The 25,936-nt window shown below is 55.2% G+C and overlaps 1 protein-coding gene and 1 pseudogene across 1 annotated transcript; one reads left to right on the top strand and one right to left on the bottom strand.

The window, feature by feature from the left end:
- Positions 1–2,224: 2,224 nt before the first annotated feature.
- On the top strand, positions 2,225–24,589 carry SLC41A1 (solute carrier family 41 member 1). Its single transcript, XM_058700004.1, has 11 exons — positions 2,225–2,627; positions 4,328–5,332; positions 13,487–13,594; positions 14,724–14,795; positions 15,434–15,578; positions 15,694–15,840; positions 16,450–16,597; positions 17,485–17,564; positions 18,473–18,607; positions 18,908–19,056; positions 21,994–24,589. Exons 2-11 carry the CDS (start codon positions 4,958–4,960, stop codon positions 22,177–22,179), a joined length of 1,545 nt encoding a protein of 514 aa, XP_058555987.1. The 5' UTR covers positions 2,225–2,627; positions 4,328–4,957; the 3' UTR covers positions 22,180–24,589.
- Positions 19,870–19,949, bottom strand: LOC131496693 (U4 spliceosomal RNA; annotated as a pseudogene).
- Positions 24,590–25,936: the final 1,347 nt, after the last annotated feature.

Here is a 25,936-nt window from a genome sequence, read left to right as displayed (position 1 = left end):
TACTAACACTAAACATATGATTACTCTAGGACCCAGTAATTCTGTTCCTAGGTACATACCCAACAGAAATATGAACTTAAGTGTATCAAAGGACACAAACAAAACTGTTACAGCAGCATTACTCATAATAACCCCATACTGGGAACAGCTCAAATGTCCATCAACAGCATAAAAGCTAAATTATACTATATTCACTTAATGGCATACAGTAAAGCAACGAACATGAGTGAGGACTGCTACCACAATGTGATATTCATGAATTTCGCGAACATAATATTGAGTGAAGGAAACCAGACGCCAAATGATACCTACTGAATGGTTTCATTTATATAAAGTTCCAAAGCAGGCAAAACTATTCTGTGGTGTTAGAGGTTGCCTTTGGTAAGGAGGGTGGGGTAGTGACTGGGAGAGAAAATGAGGGCTTCTGGGATGCCAGTAATGATTTCGTTCTGGGTTTAGGTGGCGGTTATGTGGGTATGTTCATTGTGTCATAATTTGTTGACCTGTAAACTCTGGTTTTGTGCATTTTCACACATGGCTGGTATACTTTGATTTAAAAAAAAAAAACCCACAGGAGAGAACTGTTTTCAGGTGGGTGAGAAATACAAGGTGGGAAGGGAATAGGGGAGAGAGAGCAAGATTTTACATACAGGTGGCTGAGCTGTAGGAAGGGTTAAAGCAGCAGGAAAGACTGTTGAATGGAGCAGGACGGGAATTGTCTCCAGCCCCTGACTGAAATGTCTCCAGATACATCAGCCTTAATTTTCTGCCTAATCCTACACCCCCTCTTCAAAAACGGCTCCTTTTTGGTGGGGCCCACTGTTTCCTAGTCTAGCAGCTACTTCTCCCTCCAGGAAGAGAGACCCAGTGTTTGAGGCCAAAATTGGGGTTCTAAGACACTGACATTTCCTCTAGAGGCTGCAGGCCCTTGATGCAAATGTTTTAGCAGCTAAACTGAAATAATCCTAAATACTAGCATGGGACGGCGGGTGGGGGCGCCAGGTTGCACATGTCTGTCGTCCTTGTCCAAAGGAATTAGATGCTCAGGTTGCTGTGGGTGTTCATGCGTATCCGAAAGAGGAAAGGGCAGCCAACAGCTTCAAAGCCAGCACTGCGTTCTCCTCTCCCCAGGCACATCCCTACTCCAAAACCCATCCAGGGGTCTGGAGTCATGCTAGAACGCCCCCCGAGCCACTTTCCCAGTGGAAAAGGGCAGGAAGGAACCACTGGTCACAGGTTCCACTGACAAGAGGGAAAACCTGGGGGTGGCAGTTCCTTTCTGGGGGAGGTCACATCGCCTGCACAAAAACATCCCAAAGAGAGCTGGTACTGAGTTTGCGTTGGAGAGGTGGAGATACCCCAGGGAGGAAGTGGCAAAAGGCGAGATGGGAACACCCCTCTTTGATCCCACAAGGTGCGTCAGGGAAAGTTGGATTTCGTTTCGCCCAGGATGCAGACATCTCTCCCCTATGTTGCCACCAGGAACGGTGGGTCAGAGGAAGCTCCCCTCCGCCCCTCCCTCAGGTGGGGCCTGTGGGACCCCAGCCGCGAGTCTGACCTGTTTTCGCTCCCGCCCGCCCATCCCCACCTCTTCCAAAACTGGGACGTTATTAAGGCCGGTTCCGTCAGGGCCGAGCCATTTGCTTAGAGGAACGCGGGATCTGGAGGCAGCGCGAGGGGCCGAGCCTGCAGCAGAGGGGCTGTGTCCAAGAACGAGGTGGGGACGGTTCTCTCCCGGTGCCGAGCACGGGAAGGAGCGCGGGGATGGTTGCTTGAGCCCGCGGGGTCAGAGCTGGCTGGCTCCACACCGACGCTACGAAGGCCACGGGCTGGAGGAAACACTCAAGATGCGCGAGGAAACGCGCACAGGCGCACAAGCCTTTAAAGGGCGAGGCGGCGGCGGCGGCGGCGGCGGGGGGTGGGGGGGGGCTCGCGGCAGGGCGGGGCCGGCTCGGGGGAGGCGGCCCCGAGCGGCGAGCGCCGGGCAACGGAAACCTCGGGTCGCCGGCCGCCGGGCGAGGGGACCCGCGAGCTCTCGGCACACGCCGCCGGCCCGCAGCCGCCGTCACTCCTCGCACTGCGTTTCCCCCGCGCCCCGCCTCCCCGGCACAAAGCGAAGGAAAGGGGCTGGGCCGAGGCTGAGCCCGCCCCCTCCCCTGCCTCCGATTGGCTGCCGCAGTTGTCCATCCTGAACCTATTTTTGATGGAGGGGGGGGTGCCACCCAGTCTGCCCCAGATCACGTTTGCCACTAGCAGCCAACCAGTCGGGCCCAGGTCCGCGGGCAAGAAGCGATTGGGGGCGAGTGAGTTCAGCCCCACGGTCCCCCGTCCGGGTCCCCCCCGCCCGGGCCCGAGGCGGTATATCCTGCCCTCCCCGGCCACCTACCCCTCGGGGAAGCGGAGCGGCGGCCTCGCTGTAACGCAGAGGCGAAATGTAGCGAGCCGGGTGTCGCGGCTGGACGCTCGCCTTGGCCGGGGGTGCGGGGGGGTGGGGGGCGCGCACGCCTGGGGCCGAGGAGGACTGCCGAGGAGGAGTGATGAGAAGAGGGGGAACCCTGCACCCCCCGAGACCACGGGTCCCTGCTGCCACTCGCCAGGCGCCCCCCTTCCTCCCAAGCGAGAGGCAGGTCAGTCCTGTTGGGTCTGGGGCGGTGGGTGGCGGAGGGCGGGAGCCCTGGCGAGCAGCGCATTTGCTGAGTCTGAATGCGGGAGAGGCGGGGTAGGCCACCCAGTTACTTCTCCCCCGCCCAGGGTTTGGAGATACTAAAACGGGTCTTTTTTTGTCCCCTCCTCAGGGCATCCTGGTTTACTTTTGCTTCCTTCATCCCAGGGCCTTAGGCCCGTCTGAAGTCTCTTTACTGGAAGGAGTGTGGTGAGGGACTGGCTTCTCTTCCTGAGAGCCCCCTTTCAGTTTAGGTGGCCTGCCAGGAAGACAGGAGGAGGAGGGAGGGTCAGGTTCTAGCAGGCGCTGCTGGGATAGGAGCAGTGGACTCTCCTGCTCGGAGGTCTCGTTCTGGATTTCTAGTGAGGGTCAAGGACCACAGGACTGTGTTTAAAGAGGTCTGAAAAGGGAATCTGGATGTGTGACTTGAGTCCATAGAAAGAGAAAACAATTCCCATGGGTCAGTTACCGGAGTTTGAATCACCCTTTCCCAAACTGGAGTTGACTAATTGTGTTTGGAATACTTAAGTACTTGTTCATCCTACCTAGGGAAATTCTCTTTAAATTTATTTTTTGCCTGTAAGAACTATTTTGGTGAAATGGGCTAGGGTGGGATCAGGGCCTGGGGGGGTCGTAAACAGGAAAAGTGGGACCGTTACACCTAGACACATGCATTTGGGAACAAGTGCATTTTGGCTTCTGCTGCTCCTTTATATTTTGCTCTGCTTTGTTTTACTTTTTTTTTTTTTTTTTTTAGTTTTGCTGCTTTTGTCTCTTTGTTTTTTAAGAATTCCACTATATCCAACTCTTAGTAACCCTGGGGAACAGGACGAACCTAGGGAACTGAAATGTGTGCATAATAACCAATAGTTTTGCGCTCTCCCCCTTCAAACTGAGATAACTCTCTTGTCCTATCTGACAAACCCACAAGGCCAAGAACAGGAGGAGAGAAGTAGAGACAGAAGCCTGGATCCCAGTCAGCGTCTGAGCTTTTTGTAACACTGCTGACTCTCAAGGGCAGGAGTGGGTAGGCCTCTGGCTCTTGGCCTTGGTCTGGCAGCCTTGCCCCATTGCCCAGGGAGTCCTCCTAGGTTTGGTTGTTTTGTTTTGTTTTGTTTTTTCTCCCTCAGGGGCTATGGCTGTTTGGGGGTCTGGAGACTTTCATTTAGTGACCAGATTCTCCTTGTTTATTTGCCTTGCACAGCTGTCTCGTGACTGTAAACAATCACTTTTGCAGTGCAGTGCCTCTGCTGTGTGGCCGGGAGCTTGTGACTAAATTTGTGACTGACCCCACTGGGAGACCACACTTAAATAATCCCGGGTTCTTAATAAGCATTCAAGAAGGGATCTCCCCCAGGACATCCCTGTCCACCCCTGGTTGCCAAGAAGACAATGCCAAGGTCTCCTGAACCACATCTTCCCACTCCCAGGCTGGCCACATCTCACTGCTGTTGACCACTGCGGTGACCCCTGGGGGACGGTGGGCTGCCAGTTGGGACAATGGCAGGGTCAGTGCCTGCTGGCCCTCCAGATGCCACAGTGCGGGAACGGGTAGTTTTAGTGAAAACTCAGTGCCTGCCTTTGTGGGAAAACTGTCCCAGTATGAGCTCTCCTTTGCCATATCATAACATTCTCTTTTTCTTGTCTCCTTCCTTTCCACATCAGGTGTTCCGCACAGATTCTCGTGACTTTAAGGACCAGGGATTCAACGCGGGACGAGGTCTTCCCAGGAAGGAAGGAAATCTCTGGAGGAGAGGGGAAGGGCGGCAGACACTGCCCTGGGACCACAGAGCCCTAGGAGCTGTGGGAAGCTGAGGGAGCCGCAGCCGCGGCTGCCTTCTCAAGGATTTGAACTCAAGCTACTTTTCATGACAGAAGGGCCACCTAAGAGGCCGCCCCAGACTTGGCTGGGCTCTTCTACTCTGGATGCCCCCTGCCCTGAGGAACCTGCCGCTCAGAACCAAAGAAGATAAGGGGCTAGATAAGTTGCCCCCGAGCACAGCGCTGGCCGGCCGGAGTCAGGCACCTGCACCCCTAGCGGCTGGCTGCAGAGCCTGGTGAGGAGTTTCTTGTTTCCTTCCAGCTCGCCGCTTCAGTGCTTGATGGGGCTGCCTGTCGGTGGAGCAGTTTTTGCAGCGCCCGGTAGGAGCAGAGAGCCGCGGGAAGAGGTCCCGCGGCACCCAAGCCTGGGTTCACCCCAAGACTAAGTTCTTTCCCAACTTAGAAAGGGAGAGAGAAAGCAAACAAAAAGAGCGAGAGAGAAGAAGTTCTCCCTTCCCCTCCTCCCTTCCCGTCATGTCCTCTAAGCCAGAGCCGAAGGACGCCCACCAGCTGAACGGGACTGGCCCTACTCCCTCACCTTGCTCTTCCGATGGCCCCGGGCGAGAGCCCTTGGCTGGGACCTCAGAGTTCCTGGGGCCTGATGGGGCTGGGGTGGAGGTGGTGGTGATTGAGTCCCGGGCCAACGCCAAGGGGGTTCGGGAGGAGGACGCCCTTCTGGAGAACGGGAGCCAGAGCAATGAAAGCGACGACGTCAGCACGGACCGTGGCCCCGCACCACCCTCCCCTCTCAAGGAGACCTCCTTTTCCATCGGGCTGCAAGTGCTGTTTCCCTTCCTCCTGGCAGGCTTTGGGACTGTGGCTGCTGGCATGGTGCTGGACATCGTGCAGGTAGGACCTGGGTAGGGCAGCTCTTGACCATGAACCCAGGGCCACCTTTTCCTCCTGGGAAACTGACTCTTGGAGTTTTCTCTCCACCTCCCTGTCAGAAGCAGCTGCTGCTTCCTAGAATACTGTTTCCCTTTGGATCACATCCTCAGTTTCTTCTTGGTCTAGTTACTTTCTACAGAAGCCTCGAGGAAGCCCAGTAGCCCTGAGGAGGTGTTCAGGGCAGCATTGCTTAACAGAAGCAGAATTTGTTCCAGAGCTCAGGCTTGGACGAGGGGAGATGGAACAAGGTTGTTGCCTGCCATGCCTCCTGGGCGTTCCTCCTGAGCCCAGCTCAGTAGGAGACACTTAGATGGGACTCCTCTTTGTGCTGTCTTTTTCCTTCACTTGGGGTTTCAAGGATACCCACAGTAGAAAGCTCAGTTTCAAGGCTCCCCTCCTTCCCCCTGCTGGGCAGGAATTTGTTCAGCTGCCAAGAGGGTCTCAAATTAAGTGGGAAGGTTCTTAAAGGCATTTTGTGTTGCTTATCTGCCTGTAACCTTGGTACGATCTCCTTGGAGAACAGGGGTAAGCACATGCGATCTGATGCATGATTTGGGGGGGGAAGGTGAGGGGGCTGGGGGTAAGACCTAGAAGTGCCAATTCTGTGATGTAAATGGGGACAAAAGGTAACCAGGCCCGGGCAGAACCATCTCTCCTCTTTGTTTCTTACCTGCCGTTCATGAATCTGCCCTGAGCAAAAAAGGCTTCTCGTGAGGCTACTGGGTAGAGGTGAGAATAGCAACTGGCAGGCCCTGGAAGCTGAGAGCCAGGGGTATCCTGTGTAGCAGGTTAGGACTCACCCAGAACCTTCAGGTCCAAGAGAGAATTCAAGTCTTGTTTCCAGGTAAAAGTTTTTGAAGTGTAGTAAGGCACACAGAGTTCCCCTGCCCCAAGGTGCTGGGTTTATCAAAGTTAATCATTAGCAGGTATCAAATTCCTGCTGAGTGCTGAGCTCTGTCCTAGGTACTTAGAGAAATACAAAGACCAGGGAAAATCTGGCCTTTGCCCTGGGGATCCACACGTTCCCCCCCACCCCACCACCACCACCACCAGTTTGTCCCTAACCATGAAATCCCCCATGTCCATGAGGACGTGGAGCTCAACATCCCCTCCCTGGGCCAGGCCAGCCCTACACACAATGCATGTGGTGATGCAGAGAGTCCTGCTGGTGGACGGGTGTCACTTTGCCAGTGTCCCAGGGAACTGAGGGTGGTGGTTTCTAAGTGGCTCTGTCGACAGCGTCCCCCTGGACCACTTTGACTTGAGCCCTTACGAGAAGAACCCTGCACTTCCTGTTGCTGATGAGGACGGTGTTAATGTCATGCCAGAGTGCCTCGGCCTGGCCTGTCATCTGGACAGGACCTTCCCTCTGCCCTGACTTGTCGTCCTCAGGGTTGTTCCTCGTGGAGGTTGGGAAGCCAGTCTGGAGCTGGGAAGGCAGGCTTCGGATTCCTCCCCCAGTGGCTGCTTCTCCTCCTCGGGCAGGGAGTTGGGGCAGGAGCCGGAGGAGAAATGAGCCTGGGGTAGCAATGTCCACACCTCTTCCGTCCCTTTCCTGTGGCCTTGGTTCTCATTCTTAAGAGTTTTGGGGTTCTGGTTTGGTGCTTACAAAGGGGTATACAACCAGGGTCCAGCTGTTTTATTTTCTGCATAATAATGACAGCAGTGGTAATGGCCTGTAGGCCTGTAGGCCTGTGAGGTAGGCACCATGATTATCTCCATTTTGTAGATAGGGAACCTATGGCTGAGAGGGATTAGGGAACTTGTCCCTGGTCATCCTGACTCAGAGCCTCCTGGGCCGTTAAGCCCCGCAGCCTTCACCATGCCCGTGATTTGCCAGTTGGTTAAAGACTCAGGGAGGAATCTGCTCTCCACGTCTTCCCTCAAAGGACAGAGTGGATCAGAATCCTGAACAACTGGAGTTATAAAGTGAACAAGAACAAAGGTTCTTAGCGGTCCCCCACCCCCACCCCAGTCCCACACACTCAGAACTCTAGAGATGGAAAAGGCTTCTCACATCTTGCCCCACCCCCACCCCACACCCATGAGCCTGAGACAGCGGTAGGGACTTTTGGAGCCTGCCCAGCGTACCCACAGAGGGCCAGCAATTGCCCTCAGTGTGGCACTTAGGCTCTCACCCCAGAGCTAGGATCCATTTGGTATAGATGACAATGGCTGGTTTGTCCTTGTCCCCCTCCCCCAGCCTTCCTGTCACAGCTGGGTTGGAGCAGGCCTTGCAGATGGCTACAGTGATATCAGGGCAGGAGGAGGGTACAGAAAGACCAGGACACGGGACCACAGGGAGTTTCTTATTCCACATCCAGGAGAGCAGGGGGCAGGGGGAGAGGGGTGACTGACAATCTCAGATTCAGGAAAAGCAGGACGATTTCTAGGGATTCACACTTGTATTCCCCCTTCACAAGCTAAGATGGCCTTCAGTGGGACAGAATTTGGGAGTGCCTAAAAGACTAGGGCCATCTGGAGGGGTTGGCTATAGAGCGTCCCCAGCATCTCAGAGCAAATGAACCAAAGTCCGGTGCTGATGGCTCCTTGGTCCAGGGCCCCCCATCTTTCCACACGACTGCAGAAGACTTAGTCTCTTCCTAGGAGGCTCCTTTCTGTTGCCTCTTATCTGCCCTCCCGTCCAATGTGCACAGCCAGCCCCTGCAGTGAGATAAGGGACTGGTATACAAAATGGACTGCCATCTGCTCCAGCGTCCAGACCGAGGCTGAAAGTTCCTGTGACATTAAGGAAGGAAAGCAGGGTTGGGCCCATTGTGGGAGTGGAGGCGGTTGGTTGAATGTGGTTGGATAGGGATCTGCCCGATGGTGCTCTGTGCCCCGCCCCCCAGTCGGCTCCTAGGCCTTTGCAGGGCATCTCACTCCCCTCTTCCGTCAGCCTTTTGAGGGATGGGGGTGGCAGGAGGTGCTGTGTACCAACCTTCCCTGGAATTCCCAGCTGTGTTAAGACAGGTGAGACCCCTAGGTCCTTATTTTAGCTCCCTACTCACGTACTGAGAATCCCAAGGAAAGGCGACAACCCCCTCCCCCAAACACCTCCTCCTCCAGCTGCTCATGTGGAAGAGTCCACGGAGATGAAGGCGGATGGCGAATGTGGGCTTGGGGAAGTGGAGGGAAAGAAGCGTTCCTGCCAGCCTGGCCTGCTCCCAGGGCCACCAGCGCTCCCGGGCAGGATGCTCAGATCCCATCTCCGTTGACCACTCTCTTTCTCGCCCTTTGTACAGCCCCGGATACCCAGGCTGGCCTGGGGCTCGCCTGCTGGGGCACCTGGGATGCCTGCAGAGGGGGAAAGCCTCAGGCAGGTGACTCTGACTTAGTCCTCAACTCCAGCCCAGCTTCCGGGGTCCTCCCACAGCCTGGTCAGAGCTTATCTCTAGGGATTTTAGTCTTCTTTTTTTTTTTTTTTTAATGTTTATTTATCTTTGAGAGAGAGAGAGAGACAGAGCATGAGCAGGGGAGGGGCAGGAAGAGAGAGGGAGACTCAGAGTCTGAAACAGGTTCCAGGCTCTGAGCTTTCAGCACAGAGCCCGACACGGGGCTTGAACTCACGAATCGCGAGATCATGACGTGAGCCAAAGTCGGACGCTTAACTGACTGAGCCACCCAGGCACCCCAGGATTTTGGTCTTCTTAATGTCTTGATTCCACCTGTTCCCGGCTGTGACTCTCCGCCCTGCCGCTACCCTCCTGGAGGGGGAGAGAGCACAGGGCAGAATGCTCGAAAGCGGACGGAAGTCAGTATATGAAGCCAGAGGAGGTAAGGGACGGGAGAGGCAAGTTGGAAGGACGGGGAAGAGGTCCCGGCAGGACCACTGAGGTATGAAATTTAGGGTGATCGCTTTGGATCGGGATTATTTTGGAGTGTGGGGGGAGCAGTCTCATTTCTCACCCCCGGATATCAGGAACCAATGAGCCCCCAGCCCCAGCCAAGGACAGAGAAAGGGAAGAGGAGCTACATTCTGAAAAGCAGTGAGATCTGTAGATGCCCTCCCCTACCGAGTGGGGCCGTGCTTCCTGGACCGTGCCCTTTTCTGTCCCCAGCAGAGCAGGAAGGCGTGGGTGAAGGCTTGGCTGACAGGTTTGATTGACTTCAGGGGCAGGCACTCCTCACCAGGATGAACAGGATGGGCCTGAATTAGGCCAACGGAAGGAAGAGAGACACTCACTGTCTGCCCCTGCCACATTCTAGCCGCTCAACCTGAGGGCCGCCCTGCCTCCCAGGCTGGTTCCACATCACCCGCCTCTCTTCCCAGAGACACAGAGTGTGTGTGCATGTGTGTGTGTCTCAGAGGCTCCCTCCTGCCCCCGCCTGAGCTGCCTCTTTGAGCAGGCTCGGTGGGTGAAGCAACTATGTGTGTGGGCATTGGCTCCTCTGACCCAAGTGCCAGTTCAGGGCTTTGCTGGGCCGAGGGTCAGGCGGTGCGAGATTCCAGGCCGAATTGTGTGTGGGCTGGGAAAACTTTGGCACAGGGGCTGTTATGGTGACTGCGTGTTCCCCTTGCCTCTCCGTCTCTCATCTTGCCACTACTGAAACCCCCGTACCTTCTAGGTCCTTCTAACGCGTGTGCTGGGAGGTGGAGGGCTTTGGGAGTGCTTATCATGGCAGCCAGAGGGGCTTAGCTCGGCTTCCTACATTTTTTTCTTAAATAATCACAAAGACAAACAATACGCCTCACAAACAGCGGAGCCGACATCACACGCAGACACTTAAAGTATTTCTTTCCAGGTCCTTTCACTCGGCCCACACGTGCACGTTACCCGCGCCCACCAGGAGAGCCAGGCTCTGGGAGGGGCGGATGGTTTGCAGTGAGGAGGGGATACGAGGCTGTGCCCTGAGAGAAGCTTCGGAAGTCCCCAGTCAGCCACCCTCGTAGGGGGAGGGGAAGTCCTCCCCTCCCTGGAGCTGTTGGTCCAGTTTAGGGAGAGAGGATGAGGTGAACCCCAGTGGTGTGCCCTGGCCGTGTCCCAGAGTAACGGTCCCCAAGTTCCTCCGGGGTGGCCGGGGCTCGCTGGGGACCCCGGGAGTGAGACGGGGTTCACGGTCCTCCAGTGTCTGCAAGGGGCTGGCTCTCTCCTCCTGTGGGGACCTCAAAGCTCGGCCAGTGGCGCTGGGGGAGAGGGGGCAGGCAGGGGGTGGGGGCTGCTCTCCCATCCTTAGTCTTGGGGAGGGGCTCCCCTAAAGAGAGTCCTAGGCCCTCCAGCTGTGAGGGGCCAGACCAGGAGCCCGGGTGAGCATACACCCCAGCGACATGCGCACACACCCGCGAAAAGAACTCTGACGAGAAGAGAGAAATCCTTACCTTCTAGGCCCTCCCGGTAGGTATCCAGGCGGCTCAAGTCTCTGGCCCTGGCCCCAGCCCCCTCTGATAATCCTTGCTCATCTTTTATGATTATTATTGTTATTATTTATTATTGTGGTAAAAAACACACAACAAAGTTCATCATCTCAACCATTTTTAAATGGATAATGTAGTAGTGTTAAGTATATTCACATTGTTGTGAAACAGATCTCTAGAACTTTTTCATCTCGAGAAACTGAACGTCTATAACCATTAAACACTAAATCCCCTTCCAGCCCCTGACAACCAAGCATTCTACTTGTTATTTCTATGAATTTGACTACTTTGGGTGCCTTATAGAAGTGAAATTGTAGAGTATTTGTCTTTTTGTGACTCTGGCTTATTTCACTTTTGTATAATGTCCTTCCGGTTCATCCATGTTATATAGCATGTGTCAGAATGCTTTTCCTTTTTTTTTTTTTTTTTAATTTATTCATTTAGTTAGTTTTTAAAGGCTGCTCATTTATTCTGAGAGAGAGAGAGAGAGAGAGAGAGAGAGAGAGAGAGAGAACAAGGGGAGGAGGGGCAGAGAGAGAATCCCAAGCAGGCTCCGTGCTGTCAGTGCAGAGCCCAATGGGGGGCTCGAACTCACTGAACCATGAGATCATGCCATGCGCTAAAATCAACAGCTGGATGCGTAACCGACTCAGCCACCCAGGAGCCCCAGAATGTCCTCTTTTTAAGGGTGAACACTGGTCCCCTGTCTGCATATACCACCTCGTGTGTATCTGTCCATCAGTGGACACCAGGGCTGCTTGTACCTCTTGGCCGTTTTGAATAATGGTGCTGTGAACATGGGTGAGCAAATATCTCTTCAAGACTCTGCTTTCACTTCTTTCGGATATACACCCAGCAGGGAGATTGCGGGATTATAGGGTAGTTTTATTATTCTCTACATTTTTTTAAGGTTTTTTGTTTGTTTGTTGTTTTGGGTTTTTTTGGTTTTTTGTTTTTTTTTTTTTTTTTGAGAGAGAGAGAGCACAAGTGGGAGAAGGACAGAGAGAGAGAGACACAGAATCCGAGGTAGGCTGCAGGGTCTGAGCTGTCAGCACGGAGCCGGACATGGGGCTCGAACTCACAAACCGTGAGATCACGACCTGAGCCGAAGTCGGACACGTAACCGACCGAGCCCCCCGGGTGCCCCTAGGGTGGCTCTATTTTTAATTTGGGGGGGACCCTCCATACTATTTTCCACAGTGGTTATGGTATTTTACACCCCAACCAACGGCGCACGAGGGCTCCAGTCTCTCCACTTCCTTGCCAACCAACACTCGTTTTTTTCTGGCGATTTTGCAGAGTAGCCAATCTAATGGGTGTAGGTGATACATCTCCCTGGGGGTTTGATTTACAGCTGTCCTCGTTCTTAACTGGAGTGTCAATGCTGGAATTGCCTTTAGAGACCATCTGAGTTGGCCCCTGAATTGTACAGTTTACAGTCAGGAGCTTGAGGCCCTTGTAATGTGTCTGAGGCCCCCGTACACGTTGTCCTGGTCCGTGTGGGAGGCCGCCAGGGGGGAGAGCATAAGGCCCACCCCTGTGGTCTCTGTGGGAGACCCAAGGCTCTCAGTCCAGTGCCCTCGCACACACACAGCACTCTGCTTCCTGCCCACAGCTCCCTCATCAACCTGCGTACGCTCGCCTGGCCGCCCACCCCCTCCTCCCTCTCCAAAGGTGGTGACCCATTCCTAAACAAATGAAGGAACAAACACTGGAGCCCACGCGGCAGCCAGCACCAGGGAGGGAGGCGCAATCCCAGCCTTTTTTGCACATCTTCAGTCTCGCTTGCAGTTAAAGTAGCTTTCAAATAGCCAATCCTGGCTCTTTCTCTTTCCCCTCTTAGCACGAACAAGTATTGCGCCCCCTGGACCTCTCTTTCCTCATTCACAAAACGGGGGCAAAAATAGCCCCCACCGAAATGGATTGCTGATAGGAAGAGATGAGAAAACATATGTAGAGCACTTAGCCTGGCACACCGTCGGCACTTTAACAGCTGTTAGCTGAAGAAACTGGGTGGAGAGCCAGGCCTGATAGTCCCCGGACTAGAACCTCTGTCTCCTGACTCCTAGCCCAGTGCTCTTCCTACAGGGCCACACCTGCCTTGCCTAGCTGAGAGACTGGGGAAGGGATGTGAGGTGCGGGAATGCAGAGGAGGCATAAAAAGCCTCCCGCAAACCAGCACGCAGAGATTTGGGGGCCCCGGTCTTGATTCAGAGCCTCGTAAGGAGACTTGCTGTGGCTGAGGCCCAAAGCCCTTGGACACAGAAACCAAACAAACTCTAATCTCCTCAGCCCCAGCCCTGTGGGGCCTGGCTCTCGACAGCTGAGACAACACCACCCAAGGCTGCAGCCGCAGAGAAACTGGGCTGAAGGCGAAGAGGTTGGGGACTGCTATTTGAGGGGGGCCTGCGAAGGAGTTCTGGGGTGTAAACCAGCCCGGGGTGACAGCTGTGTGGGTCCTCACCTCCTCTCCCCCCGGCTCCAGAGAGCAGGCAGAGGAAGTGGAGCCAGGCCGGAGTTCCTGACTGGAAGCGACCCTCCACGTCTCCCCATTTCTGGGTGCCAGGAAGCGGGGGCCGTGTTGTTTGCAGCACCACACTCTTGGTTGGGTTCCAGGGTTCTTGGAGAAAAGGCGCTTGGTGTGCTCACGCCCTGCTGATTCCATTTCCTCCTCGAGCCCCTGATCCCACACTATCTGCTCGACCTGATGCCAACCGTTTGGGGCACTGAGATTCCTGGGTTCTGTTTTCACCTTGTAGCACTGGGAAGTCTTCCAGAAGGTGACAGAGGTCTTCATCCTGGTGCCTGCGCTGCTGGGGCTTAAGGGGAACCTGGAAATGACCCTGGCATCGAGGCTGTCCACTGCAGTGAGTGTCCTGGCTGGGAGGCACGGGACACACAGAGGACTCCGGGCGGCACAGAGCCAGACCGAGAGATCACTACAGGCCTCTCTCGAGTGCCCAGGCCTGGAGTGCGGGGCTGGGGCGGGAAGGGGTAGGGAGATCCCAGCCTGGGCGTCCTGCTTCTGGGCAGGGGCTCCCCGCCCAGAGTGGTTCCCAGGCTTGGTTTCTGGATGTCCCAGCTGTCCCTGGACTCTTGCCCCACCCCCTGCTTTGCAACCCGCCTCGTGACTGTTTGTGCAGCTTTGACAGGCAAGCGTCATGCTGGTCCCTCGACCTGCACAGATGGGGGCCTCCTCTGATCTCCAGCCCTACTCCACAGCTGGGCAGGAGCAGAGCCAGGCCTTCCCAGCCCCCCTCGCATCCCATTCCCTTTCCCCCGTTGCCACTTACTCTTCATCAAGTGAATAGACAGGGAGGGGGCTGCTTATCACTCCCCCTCCCCACAGCCCCAGAGATCAGCCATGACGGTTCAGAGAAGGAACCAGATTCAGGGCCACAGGGTGGGAGGTGGGAAGCAATAAAACTCAGGAGGCTGGGCAGCCAGCTGGCAGGGATGTCCCGCACGGCTCCAAGTCCGGAGAGGGCAGCAGAGAGAGTGGCAGCCGGTCAAGCCCACCCCATCTTGCCTTACTTCTGGCCTACTCTCACGCCACCTCGCTTCTTCCCAGACCCTCTTGCAGCCCCAGTCCTGTACCGGCAGCTGACCTTTCCTGCCCGAGGATGGCAAGCGGGCCTCAGAGCCAGGGATTGGGTCATTCTGACCCACACGGGAATGGGCCGCCCAGATGAGCAGCCGGTGGGATGGACTCTGCCTCTGCTCAGCGGCTGTCCTGAGAGGAGGCGAGAAGGAGAAGAGGGGGCTGCCTTGGGAGCCCCCTTCCGGCCCCCCGCCCCCAGCTGCAGCAGCTCAGGCTCTTTAGCTCCTTCCCTCTCCTGGCCCCCTTGATGCTGCTTCACTTTCCCTGGGGGTTACGCCCTGGTCCCAGAGTCTTAGGCCACATGCACTGCCTCCTAATCCAGGCAGGTTCCTAACAGACGGAGCTGCAGGCCTTTTCCAGCCTGGAGCTCCAGCCCCTCGCCCTCCCTCTCCCAGGCCAACATTGGGCACATGGACACACCCAAGGAGCTCTGGCGGATGATCACGGGGAACATGGCCCTCATCCAGGTAAGAAAGCAGAGACCAGAGAGGGTGGGCTAAGCTTCTCCCTTAGTCAGGAATCTGAACGACTGAGGTCAGCCCCAGCCTGCTTGGGAGCGACACTCCAGCATCCTGCCGAGCTGGCGTCTCCTGAAGCAGCTCTAGGAGGTAACCAAGTTTCTCAGGAAAACGGCCAAGATGGGGAGGGTCCCAGCGGGCCCCATGTCAGTTCTCGACCCGCAGGGGTCCACTGGGTGTGAGTTCCCACAGATCAGACTCAGGAGTGCTGGGGTGCCATCGACCACGTGAAGCTACACAGCTTCCAGACTGGGAGTCTTACCCCTGGAGTCCCAGGCCTTGTCTGTGGACTGAAGGCTCAGGCTCTGCTGAGCCTCACCCCAATCCCCAGAGGGACAGTCATCCAGCCAGTAACACGTCCCGGGCGCCTGCAGGGTGCACTGCCCAGTACTAGTGTCTGGTGTGAAACTAAATAAATAAAGACTTCATTCCAGCCCGGGAGGACTGCACAGTCCAGCCCAGCCTGCCTCCTGGGGCTGCCGAGAGCCAAGAAGAGGTCTGGCTAAGTGCTCAGTGACCGGTGCTAGGAATCTCTCGGTGCCCCCACCCCCTCCCCCCCACTCTCTGAGTTACCACTCCCTCCTCAGGTGCAGGCCACGGTGGTGGGCTTCCTGGCATCCATCGCAGCCGTTGTCTTTGGCTGGATCCCTGACGGCCACTTCAGCATCCCGCACGCCTTCCTACTGTGTGCCAGCAGTGTGGCCACGGCCTTCATCGCCTCCCTGGTACTGGGTAAGGAAGGAGGAGAAGGGCAGGGTGTCAGCCTGGCACCTCCAATCTCTCCTTTTGTTTGCTGATACCCCTTTATCTCTTCTCGCCCCGCCCGGCCCATCCCCTTCCTCCCCAGGTATGATCATGATTGGAGTCATCATTGGCTCCCGAAAGATTGGAATCAACCCAGACAATGTGGCCACGCCCATTGCCGCCAGCCTGGGTGACCTCATCACCTTGGCACTGCTCTCAGGCATCAGCTGGGGACTCTACCTGGAGCTGGGTGAGGCTGAGGCCACTGAGGGTGTGACCAGGGTAGGGGGGTTTGGGAGAGATGGCAGTGGGTTTACCGGCGTGTAAGGATTTCCTCTAAGTTCTTAACTATCTGGTTGGAACACAGTTTTGTAATAACTCCCGAGCACGGAGACAGAGGCTAAGTACTCTCCAATGCATGCAGGCAGCAGGGGCACGGGGAAAAGGGTCTGAGAAATCTATTCTTGCCTGATCCGGTGGATTCCTACTTGCCTTGGAGGCGTAAAGGTGGAAGGGGTGAGGGAAAGGAACTGAAGTCCGGAATCTGCTTGCAGAGTGAAGAAGGGGAGGGGAATTAGTGATTTCTGGGGATCAAAGCAAAGGAAGCTGGAATCTGGTCTCTGCCCCTAACGAGCCCCATGCCTGGGGAGCTCTCAGCTTGGTGTTCCTCATCGACAGAATGGAAAAGGCTGGCCCCACCTCTGTCCTGGCCTTACAGGGAGGATCAATGAGGTCATGTGTTTACAGGCACCTAGGGTGACGTTCCCGTGGATCTGCCGGCACACTGGCAGGCCGAGCCGGGGGAGGCCTGAGCAGGGAGCTGCGGTGCTCACCTCCCTCTGATCTCTGCCTCTCTCAGATGACTGGCAATACATCTACCCCCTGGTGTGTGCCTTCTTCGTGGCCCTGCTGCCTGTCTGGGTGGTGCTCGCCCGACGGAGCCCAGCCACAAGGGAGGTGTTGTACTCAGGCTGGGAGCCCGTCATCATTGCCATGGCCATCAGCAGGTAGGCTCAGGCCCTCGTATGCACCCTCACCCTCCTCCCACCCTGCCAGAGAGTCCTTGGGGAGCCCTGGGAAAAGGGGAGCGGTCTGGTGCTGACCCTAGAAATGCCTTCAAGAGTGCATCGGCTCCATGGCCTTCTGTTGCATGTGACAGAAGCCATCTGAAATGGGTTGCACTGAGAAGCAGAACGCACTGGCTCAGGGAACTAAAAAGGCCCGGCTGGGCTCAGGCGCATCAGCGATAGCATCAGGGCTCCGCTACTGTCCGCCTCTCGGCTCCGCTTCTCCCTGTGATGGCCTGCAGCTCCAGGTTCAGACTTTCCTTACTCTTACTAACTCCCGTGGGAGGAAGCCTCTCCGCAGTTCCACAAAGTCCCACTACAGAATTTCACCGGCTCTCAGCCAGTCACACGGCTCTGCCTGAGCCCATCACTCTGGCTGCGGGAAAGCGATGCCGTGATTGGCCGGGCCCGGGGGCCTGGCCGTCGTTGGAGCAGTGTCACCCGAACCACAGTGACTGAGTTTGAGAGAGGCGATTCCCGAGGAAGAGCCCCGCGCTGTTTCCACAAGGGGAAACGAACACCGAGCAGGCACAACCAGGCGGCCCTCCCGGGCAGGTCGCCCTTGGCTCCTGCAGCCATCCTGCGGGGCGGGTACAGGAGGCGGCTGCCTGACCCGGTGCCACCAGTTAGCCCTGGGGCCGCTCTGCCAGCTCTGAATATCATAAGCAGCAACTGGTTCTGGCAAAGGGGGCAACACCTGGGAGACCGGGGAGCCTGGGAGCACCTCCTCTTCCTCCCTGAGGCCAGATGGGCCTGTGCCTGGCATCCCCAGGACCAAAGCACAACCCTTCGGTGATCTTTGTGTCACTTTGCCTTCGTCTGTGTAGTGTGGGAGGTCTCATCTTGGACAAGACTGTCTCGGACCCCAACTTTGCAGGGATGGCCGTCTTCACGCCTGTGATTAATGGTGAGGTCTTGGCATCAGCGCCGGGGGAACGGAGGGGGGCAGGAGAGGAGGGTGTGGGGGTCTCTGCGTCGGGATTCCGGCGGGCAAGAGTATCCCGCTCAGAGAGTTCCAAGACTTTAATGAAGGGGCTGCTCACAGAGCAGGGAGCAGGGGAAGGACACACAGATTAGCAACCACAGGAAGCTCTAGTCCTCAAGGGTCAAGGGGAGGAAACGGTGTTATAGGAGCCCAGAGGGACCACACCTCTGCCCCCAGCAGGGGTAAGCCTCTACCTAAAAGCAGATTGGGATAAGGAAAGACATACCTGACCCCTCTCTCCTTCCCCCCCACCCCCTCGTCTCTGACTGGGGTACTGGTGCCTCCTGTTGAACTAACCCGATTAGAAGCAGCCAGCAGGGCAGCCTGGGTGATGTAGTCTGTAGAAGTCAGCCTCTCGGAGCTCCAAGCAAGGCTAAGAGCAGGGAGTAGGTCAGCGGTGGGAGGGGCAACAATAAACCAGCACGGTTCCTAGGAGAGGTACCAGATTCCAGAGTCCAGAGCTCAAACCTGAGACCTGAAACCAGTTCCTGGAACCAGCACAGGGGCAGGGGCTGCCTGGGTCTGCTCAGAGCTGAGGAGAGGGGCTGAGGCAAGGCAAGGCCTTGTCGCCTCGGCCGTGTGGGTGGGACAGCAGGGGCTCAGGTTCCCTGAGTCTACAGATCGGCCTGCACCCCTTCCTGCGCTCTCGGCCACCCGAGGGGCACATGGGACTGCCACGTCTCCATAGCGGGGAGGACGGAAGGAGCCTGGAAGACTCCCTGGAAATGGGGGCATCTTGGTCTTCCTCCTCAGTGTATCCCTTTTCCCCGTGGGACTGGTGAGTGTGTCCTGCCCTCCCCACTCCTCACTCCCTTTCTGTCTCTCTGCAGGTGTCGGGGGCAATCTGGTGGCCGTGCAGGCCAGCCGCATCTCCACTTTTCTGCACATGAACGGGATGCCAGGGGAGAACTCGGAGCAAGCCCCCCGCCGCTGCCCCAGTCCTTGCACCACCTTCTTCAGTCCTGGTAATGGCAGAGTCCCAGCCTCCCAGTCCCATCCGGCTCTGGAGGGGGCGGCACTCAGTGAGCTTCCCTTGAGAACCAGCTGGGGCCTAGATACGCAGCTTCTCCTTCTCTCTGGAGAGCAGATCCCAGGCAGGAAGACGGTCCTTTCCTGGGACGCCACGGGGGCTGGGGACCACGGCGTGGAGAGCAGAGACAGCCCCGCTGTCCTGGAGCGTAGTGTGGTGTCCCCTGACTGAAAGGCCTTCCGGGGCCAGGGCTCCTCCTCCTCACCTCCTCACCCCCTCTCTCCCCTGGTCCCAGATGTGAATTCTCGCTCGGCCCGGGTCCTCTTCCTCCTTGTGGTTCCAGGACACCTGGTGTTCCTCTACACCATCAGCTGTATGCAGGGCGGGCACACCACTCTTACGCTCATCTTCATCATCTTCTACATGACAGCTGCCCTGCTCCAGGTACGGACGGCAGGGGCGTGGGAGGGCCTGCCACACACTCTGCCACCACTTCTTCTGGGACCGGGTGGCCAGGAAACACTGGGCTCAGGGGCTCAGAGAACAGGCTGCAGTTCCAGCAGAGTCACGAACGTGCTGTGTGACTTTGGCCCACTTGCTTTACGTCTCTGAGCCTCAGTGATCCATTTGTAAATTGAGAGGAATGGACCCGAGGTGGTGGCTGTAGGGTGCCGAGCAGGTGGGCCTGGGCGCCACCCCCACCGGCCTAGCCACGGAGCTCCACTTGGCTGTTTTGCGTGCTGGGCTTCCTCAGGAGATGTCATTCGAACGGAGGGTTTCACGGCTTGGAAAAAAAAATGTCAGCACCACCACACTAGGATCCTGCCCAGCCTTGCCATCCTGGAACACAATACATTCTCTCCCTGCTAGTAATATTCCTTTTTTTTTGCAACCTCTTATTTCGAAATAATTATATATTCACGGGAAGTTGCAAAAAACACGTACCAAGAGATCCCGTGTACTGTTCACTCAGTTTCCCGCAGCGGTAACATCTCACGTAACTCAGCACAGTAACGAGACCAGGCAGTGAGGGTCGGAACGGTCCACGGACTGCATCAGTTTTATATACACTCATGTGCACGCGTGTGTTTACTTCCATGCCGTTCTGTCTCCGTGCCGTAGATTTGTGTATCGTCGCCACAGAACCGTTCCTCCGTCACAGGCCCCGCCTTACGCTATCCCTTTGGAGCCGCGCTCACCCTAGTGTTACAGTTTTAATTTCTATAGACCTGACTTCCGACCGGTAATAACAGCCCCATAGTTCAAAACATTTTAATTAGCACTAATCGCGCCTCGGATAAACCTCATTGGCTACGATACTGCCACTGTGCCAAGCTTAAACATTTTAAAGGTTCATAATGAGAGCTCTTCCTTTCTGCCCTCTCTCTGCCACCCAGTCCCTTCCTTCTGGCCACCCGTGTCATCCGTTTCTTGCAGATCCTTCAACCTTTTCTGTATTTATACAAACATAATTTTTCTTCTTTTCCTCCCCCCCGCCTTTTTTTGTACACACATGTAGCACACTGTCCACACCCTGTTTTTTCACCTGACAGTTTATCCTAGAGGTCAGTGCACGTCGACACATAAAGAGAAGAGCACCCTGATTCTTTGATGGCTGCGGTCTTCTATCGTATAGATAGATGGACATGATTTCACTTAACCAGTCCGCCATTGGGAACCTCTTATCCCTCCAGCCCCTCACCCCACACCTTGAAAAGGCTGTGTGTTGGGACGTCTTACCAAGGGCTGGGCTGGGAATCAACCATCCATTCTTGCCCCGCGGCAGTTACCTAGGCAGCACGTTCCCCTGCAAGTTGGGTTAAGTGCCCTTGCTGGGAAAGCGGGGGTGGGTACGCCAAGGGTCTGTGGCTGGAGGTTAGCCCTCGGCCTCCATCAGGAAGGATACACCTTGGCTCTGTTCCCCATTTGGGGCCAGCTGGAGGCACCCTCACCTCTGCTCTCTTCTCTAGGCCTGTGGAGGACCAGAGCTGGGCACTTAGTCCGCTGTAAAGGTTCTTCCTGCGTACTTTGCGCCCTCCTCTCAGCCATGTGTCCTAGAGCTGGCTCTGGAGGCTGGAATGAGGGGTCAGCTGCTGCCGTGCCCTTCCTGAAGCTTGTCCTGAAGTCCTCCTGGCCACACTCTTTATTTGGGACTCTTCTGCAACTGCTGGGAAGGGTGCGAAGTTAGGGGGCGGGAAGGGGGGGGGGGGGCCGGCCCTCACCCAGGGCCAGGGGCAGGCACGTACAAGGCTGCTGTGTGCAAGGCAAGGGGGAACGTGCAGGGTGCTGAACTGTAACCTCTGACTGCCTTCGAGAGAACAACCAAGTTTGCCTAAAATTAGGTATCGGTTCTGGCTTCAGGATCCCCCAAGAGCCTCCGGTTCCTGCAACTGAGCCCCTCAGGGCAGAATTTACATACCAGTTTTTGCAAAATATGGTTAAGAGCAAAACCTCCCAAATGACTGTGTTGGAGATTTACGGGTAGAAACCTCTTCATTCGCACGCAGATGCGGGCATTTAGGGAGCCCAAATGGTGCTGAGGATATAGAAGACACGGTCCTGCGTCACTCTCCTCTAGTGTTCTACATCAAGCGCTTTGCCAACTTAAAAGTGTACGTGAATCTTGTTAAAATGCAGATTCCGATTTAGAAGATCAAGAGGGGGACCTGAGATTCTGCCTCTGTAACCAGCTCCCAGCTGTTGTTGACGCTACTGGTCCTGGGGCCCCCTAGCAAAGTTCTAATCTAGATCATTCTTGATCTGTAGAAGTGGGAGGGAAGTAAGGGCCCAGATAAATCAAAGCAGCAGATGATCCAAAATGTGTTTTGAATTGATATGTGCTCTGGTTTACATCCAGCTGACAGACTCGTAATTCTGTTTTGCTAGGGCTAATGTTAAGTTAGACCTGCTTTCCAGGAGCCCACGGCAGCAGAACCGAAAGGGGCAGGAGGAAGCTAGCTTGGGATAATCGACTGTTATTTAGACAACGGTACAAGTGTGCTGGCAGCAGCCTCAAATGCTGTCCTTATTCTGCTCTGCTCTGCTCTGCTCGGCTCCGTGGAGAAGCCCCTGTATGGAAAGCCAGCTCCAGTCCCCAGCCCCTTGCCAGGCTCCCAGAGAGGCCGACAGGGCAGGCGCTGGAGGGACCCGAGAATAGGATGACCCAGAATTAGAGGCAAGAGCGCTGAATTTCTGCAATAAGTAGGATTTAGATTACGAAGTCTCTCGTTTGGGACTGGAAACAATGCAGGGGTGGAAAGATGAGCTGTCCCACTGTGGATAGCCGAGCCTTGTGAGGCAATGGGTGTGTTCCATCGCGTGGCCTCTGGCTCCCCCTGGAGAGAGGGGATGGCTATAGGCCGGGCCCTTCTGTCTCCCCAGGTGCTGATTCTCCTGTACATCGCGGACTGGATGGTGCACTGGATGTGGGGCCGGGGCCTGGACCCAGACAACTTCTCCATCCCGTACTTGACAGCTCTGGGGGACCTGCTTGGCACTGGGCTCCTAGCACTCAGCTTCCATGTCCTCTGGCTCATTGGGGACCGAGACACAGATGTTGGGGACTAGCCTGGTCACTCAACCTTTTCCCCCACCCCTCCTGCACTTTCTGTTTGAGTTTTTTCTTTTGTTCCCCTTCCCCCAGCCCCACTCCACACTCCCACCTCTTTCTAGGGACTTCACTTTGATACTGAATTCTCATTATTTTCAATGGGAATTTTTATACATTGAGCCAAGTTTGTATAGCAAGAATTCAGACAGGACAGATGGACTGAGATGAGCAGTACAAGTAGATTTTTGAGACAATCACCAAGTGCAATTTCCTGGTGGGTGCCTCCAGGCGATGTGGATTGGGGCAGGGGTTTCTGTCTGGGATCTGGGGGCATCTGGTTTAGCTTTAGCAAACTCGGTCATGGCCCTAATGAGAAACCCTTTGTAAGTGGGTTCTGGTTTTTTGGGTTTCTTTTCCTTCTTTTTTTTTCATTTTGATTGAACAGAGAGATAAATATCATTCCCCCCTCCCCACCCCCGTTCCTCCAAAACACACACATATTTTTTTCTATAAACGGACCAACTTCAAAGCACTAGGAAGGAGATAGCTGCTCCTGGCCCTGTGTAATCCTAACCCTATTCTCTCTCGGTCCCAAAAAGAGTGAGGCAGACTGACTATTCAAATTGTACACACACCCCTTACCCAGCTGTCTGATAAACACCACCAACCCCTCCCTTTGATCTTTTTCCAATTGATTGTCACATCCGGGAAGAAATGAGTAGGGGCCTGGTCTTCCTGTTGACCCGTGTCCACCAACAGGTTTACCAAGATCTACATCCTCCCTGGGCCCAGAGGACCGATTGTTTATCTCTGTTTAATCTTTGTGTCTAATTGTCTCTCAACACCACCTTTTCCAGAGCTTTCCAGGTTGGGTTCCAAGATTAGGGACAGGGAATGAGTATGTGGAGGGTGGCTGGGAGGTGGAGGGCGGCCGGGGTGGCTCACTGTCGCTGTTTCTCCCAAGGGCATTTCACATCGTCACCTTCGACTCTGTCCCTTCCTGACATCACTCATGCCGTCCTGCTGTGGAGGGTCTTCTCTCTTGGCTTCTGCCCTCATTCATCATCCATCCATTCATTCGCTCATTCATTCACTCATTCAACAAATACACAGCCTCCCCAAGAGGAGCTCATGTGCAGGCCTGGTCTGAAGCATTCACTGAGCTATACTGATGGAGGGCCGAGCACATGTTAGGAACCATGCCGGCGGTCAGGGAAACGGCTCTAAGCTCCCCTGCTTCCCCGACACAAAGGCCGTGTGCCCCTTCCAGGGTGACAGAGAAAGCTTCCTCGCTGGAAGTGTTTCCATCTGTGTCATCAGGCCAGGCGCTGCCTCTAGATCCCGCCTCCGTGCAGTGCTGACCCCAGCTAGAGCCCCCAGCCCCACTGCTCAGCCAGCAGGTCACTTCCCTAAACCAGCCTTCCTCACCTTTTCTTCCCCCTGCCAGCCACCCAAAAGACGATTCCGACCTGGTAGGCTGGGCGTCACCAGCTGCTGCTCCTCTGCTCTGCCTAGTGCAAGACCTGGGGAACACGGGAGCCTCCCCATCCGCCCCCGCCCATTACGCTGACCAGATCGGAAATCTGTCCACACTCACGTGTGTGCAGAGCCAAGCGTTTGGATGCAGGCTTCTTCTAGCCTCTCTCTCCCCCGCCCCCATAAACCCTCCTCTCTCTAGCCGGAAGGGCCCGCCTCCAGCAGCAGGCTAGGCACTAACCCTGTGTCTTCCCAACACCAGGTCTCATCCCAGGAACTCAGCCTGTACCTCCGGAGACTATCTTTTCTGTCCCTCCATTTCCGCCCAGGCCACTTTCTGGAGTCTTAGAACTGGAAGGAACCGTGGGGGGGGGGGGGGGGGGGTTATCTAGCTGGGGCCGGGTCTGGCAGAGTTCATTAACACCAGCCTTGTTTCTGCTCTTCCCTCAGGCCCTCTTTTATCCTGCCCTCCACCTCCAGACACATTTGCACACAGACTCTTCTTGTACAGGCACCAAAACCAAGTCCTCTGCCCCCAAGGCTGTGCCCCTGTGTTCCCCGGTCACCCCTGCCCCCAGTCACTCACCCCTTCCTCGTCCCTGGAGTTCAGCCAGGCCGCCCTGGAGACTCGGGAGCATCCTCCTTTGCTGAAAAAGCAGGAAGGTAGGCGTGCCCCAAGCCCTCAGTGTGTGAGCAGAGGGAGGACTGTGGGATGAAAGGGAAAGAAAATGAAGCGGACTTTCCCGGAAGACTCGTTTCTTTTCCCCTGATTGCACAAACTGCATGTCATTTTGGCCTGGCTGAGAGGAGCAACATTGGTTTACTCTTGTATCCTTAAAGAGTTACAGAACTGTGTCTTAAGAGGATTATTTATAGTTACTATAACTGAATTGACAAATGTCAACGTAACTGATAAATTATATTTGGTAAAATAAAGAGGACGTTTATTTAGGTGGTTGGCGGTTCCTGTGTGTCTCACCCTGAAGCAGCTCCAGCTGTTTAGCCTCCCCTCAGTAGTCCCACCCCCTCCTCGCCCAGAAGTGGCAAGAGGCCAGAGTATGACAAGAAATGAAACATCTCTTACATACAGAGCTGTGTGCTAAAACGCACACATCAGTCATTTATTGCAAAACGATCAGCAGTGCTCTGGGACTTATTCCAGAAGTCCGTGCAGTGTCCTTGCCTTCCACGCACTGAGTCGGCCTCGGGTGGGGTATCGTGCTAAGGGGCACAAGCGTCTATGGGTTAAGATTCCTTCCCTGCAGAGCTGACGGTCTGGTTGCGTCAAATTAATAACAGCTAGGATTTGTTGAGGACTTACTACGTGCCTTCACTATGCTCCGCCCTGTAAGCCCTTAGAAATTTACAATGGCCTTCGAAGTGTTTGGAGCCGGACAGGCCTTGGTTCAGATCCTCGATCTTCTGCTTGCACTTGTGTGACGTTAGCAAATTATTTATCCTCTCTGAGCCTCAGTTTTCTCATCTGTACTAATACCTATTTCCTACAATTGCTAGGAGATTTCGGCGAGGTAATATATATAAAGCACCAAGCTCTGTGCCTAGCACACTAAACCCCCAAAATACTAGTCATTGTTTAAAGGGCGGGGGGGGGGGGGGGGGGTCGGCCAATGACAAAGCAATGTCAATACAGTGACCATAGGGGTAAATGGAGGGTGGCTACGGGAGCAGGCAGATGGGGAAGACACTTAACCCAGTCTTGAGGGTCAGGGAAGTCTTGGAGGAAGTCAGGGGGAATAGGAGTTAGCAGAAAGTGGGAAGGGAAAGAGCCATCTCGCAGAGGGAGCAATACGCTAAGCAGGGAAGTGAGCCTGAAGCTTTGGAGAACTACAGAGAGTTCCATGTGACCGGAGTTTGGAGGGCAGAGCGTGACACAGCCTTAGCAGACGCACACAGACACACACGTTTGTGACAAAGCAACGTTTCTGAGATGGCAGATATGGAAGAGCAGAGCCCCAGTGCGGCTCCCCCTAGGTCTGTCTGACTCCAAAGCCTCCGCTGGGAACCGCTGTCCACCCAGGACACTTGCCCCACAGGACGTGGGACAATCTTACAGAGCATATACTAAATGCCGAGCATTACTCACCCCAGTAATCAGCCTTGTTTGTTTGTTTGTTTCAGCTTTATGGAGGTAAAATTGACAAATAAACTTGTAAAATATTTATAGAACATGATGATTTGATATATGTATATGTTGTGAAAGGATCCCCCCCCCCATTGAGTTAATTAATACATTCATCACTTCACATATTTACTTTTTTTTTTTTTTTTTTTTTTTTT

The sequence above is a fragment of the Neofelis nebulosa genome, chromosome 15 (assembly GCF_028018385.1).
Source record: "Neofelis nebulosa isolate mNeoNeb1 chromosome 15, mNeoNeb1.pri, whole genome shotgun sequence".
Lineage (NCBI taxonomy): Eukaryota > Metazoa > Chordata > Mammalia > Carnivora > Felidae > Neofelis > Neofelis nebulosa.
Note: the sequence above shows the minus strand (reverse complement) of the source record. Positions and strands in the feature narration are given on the sequence as shown.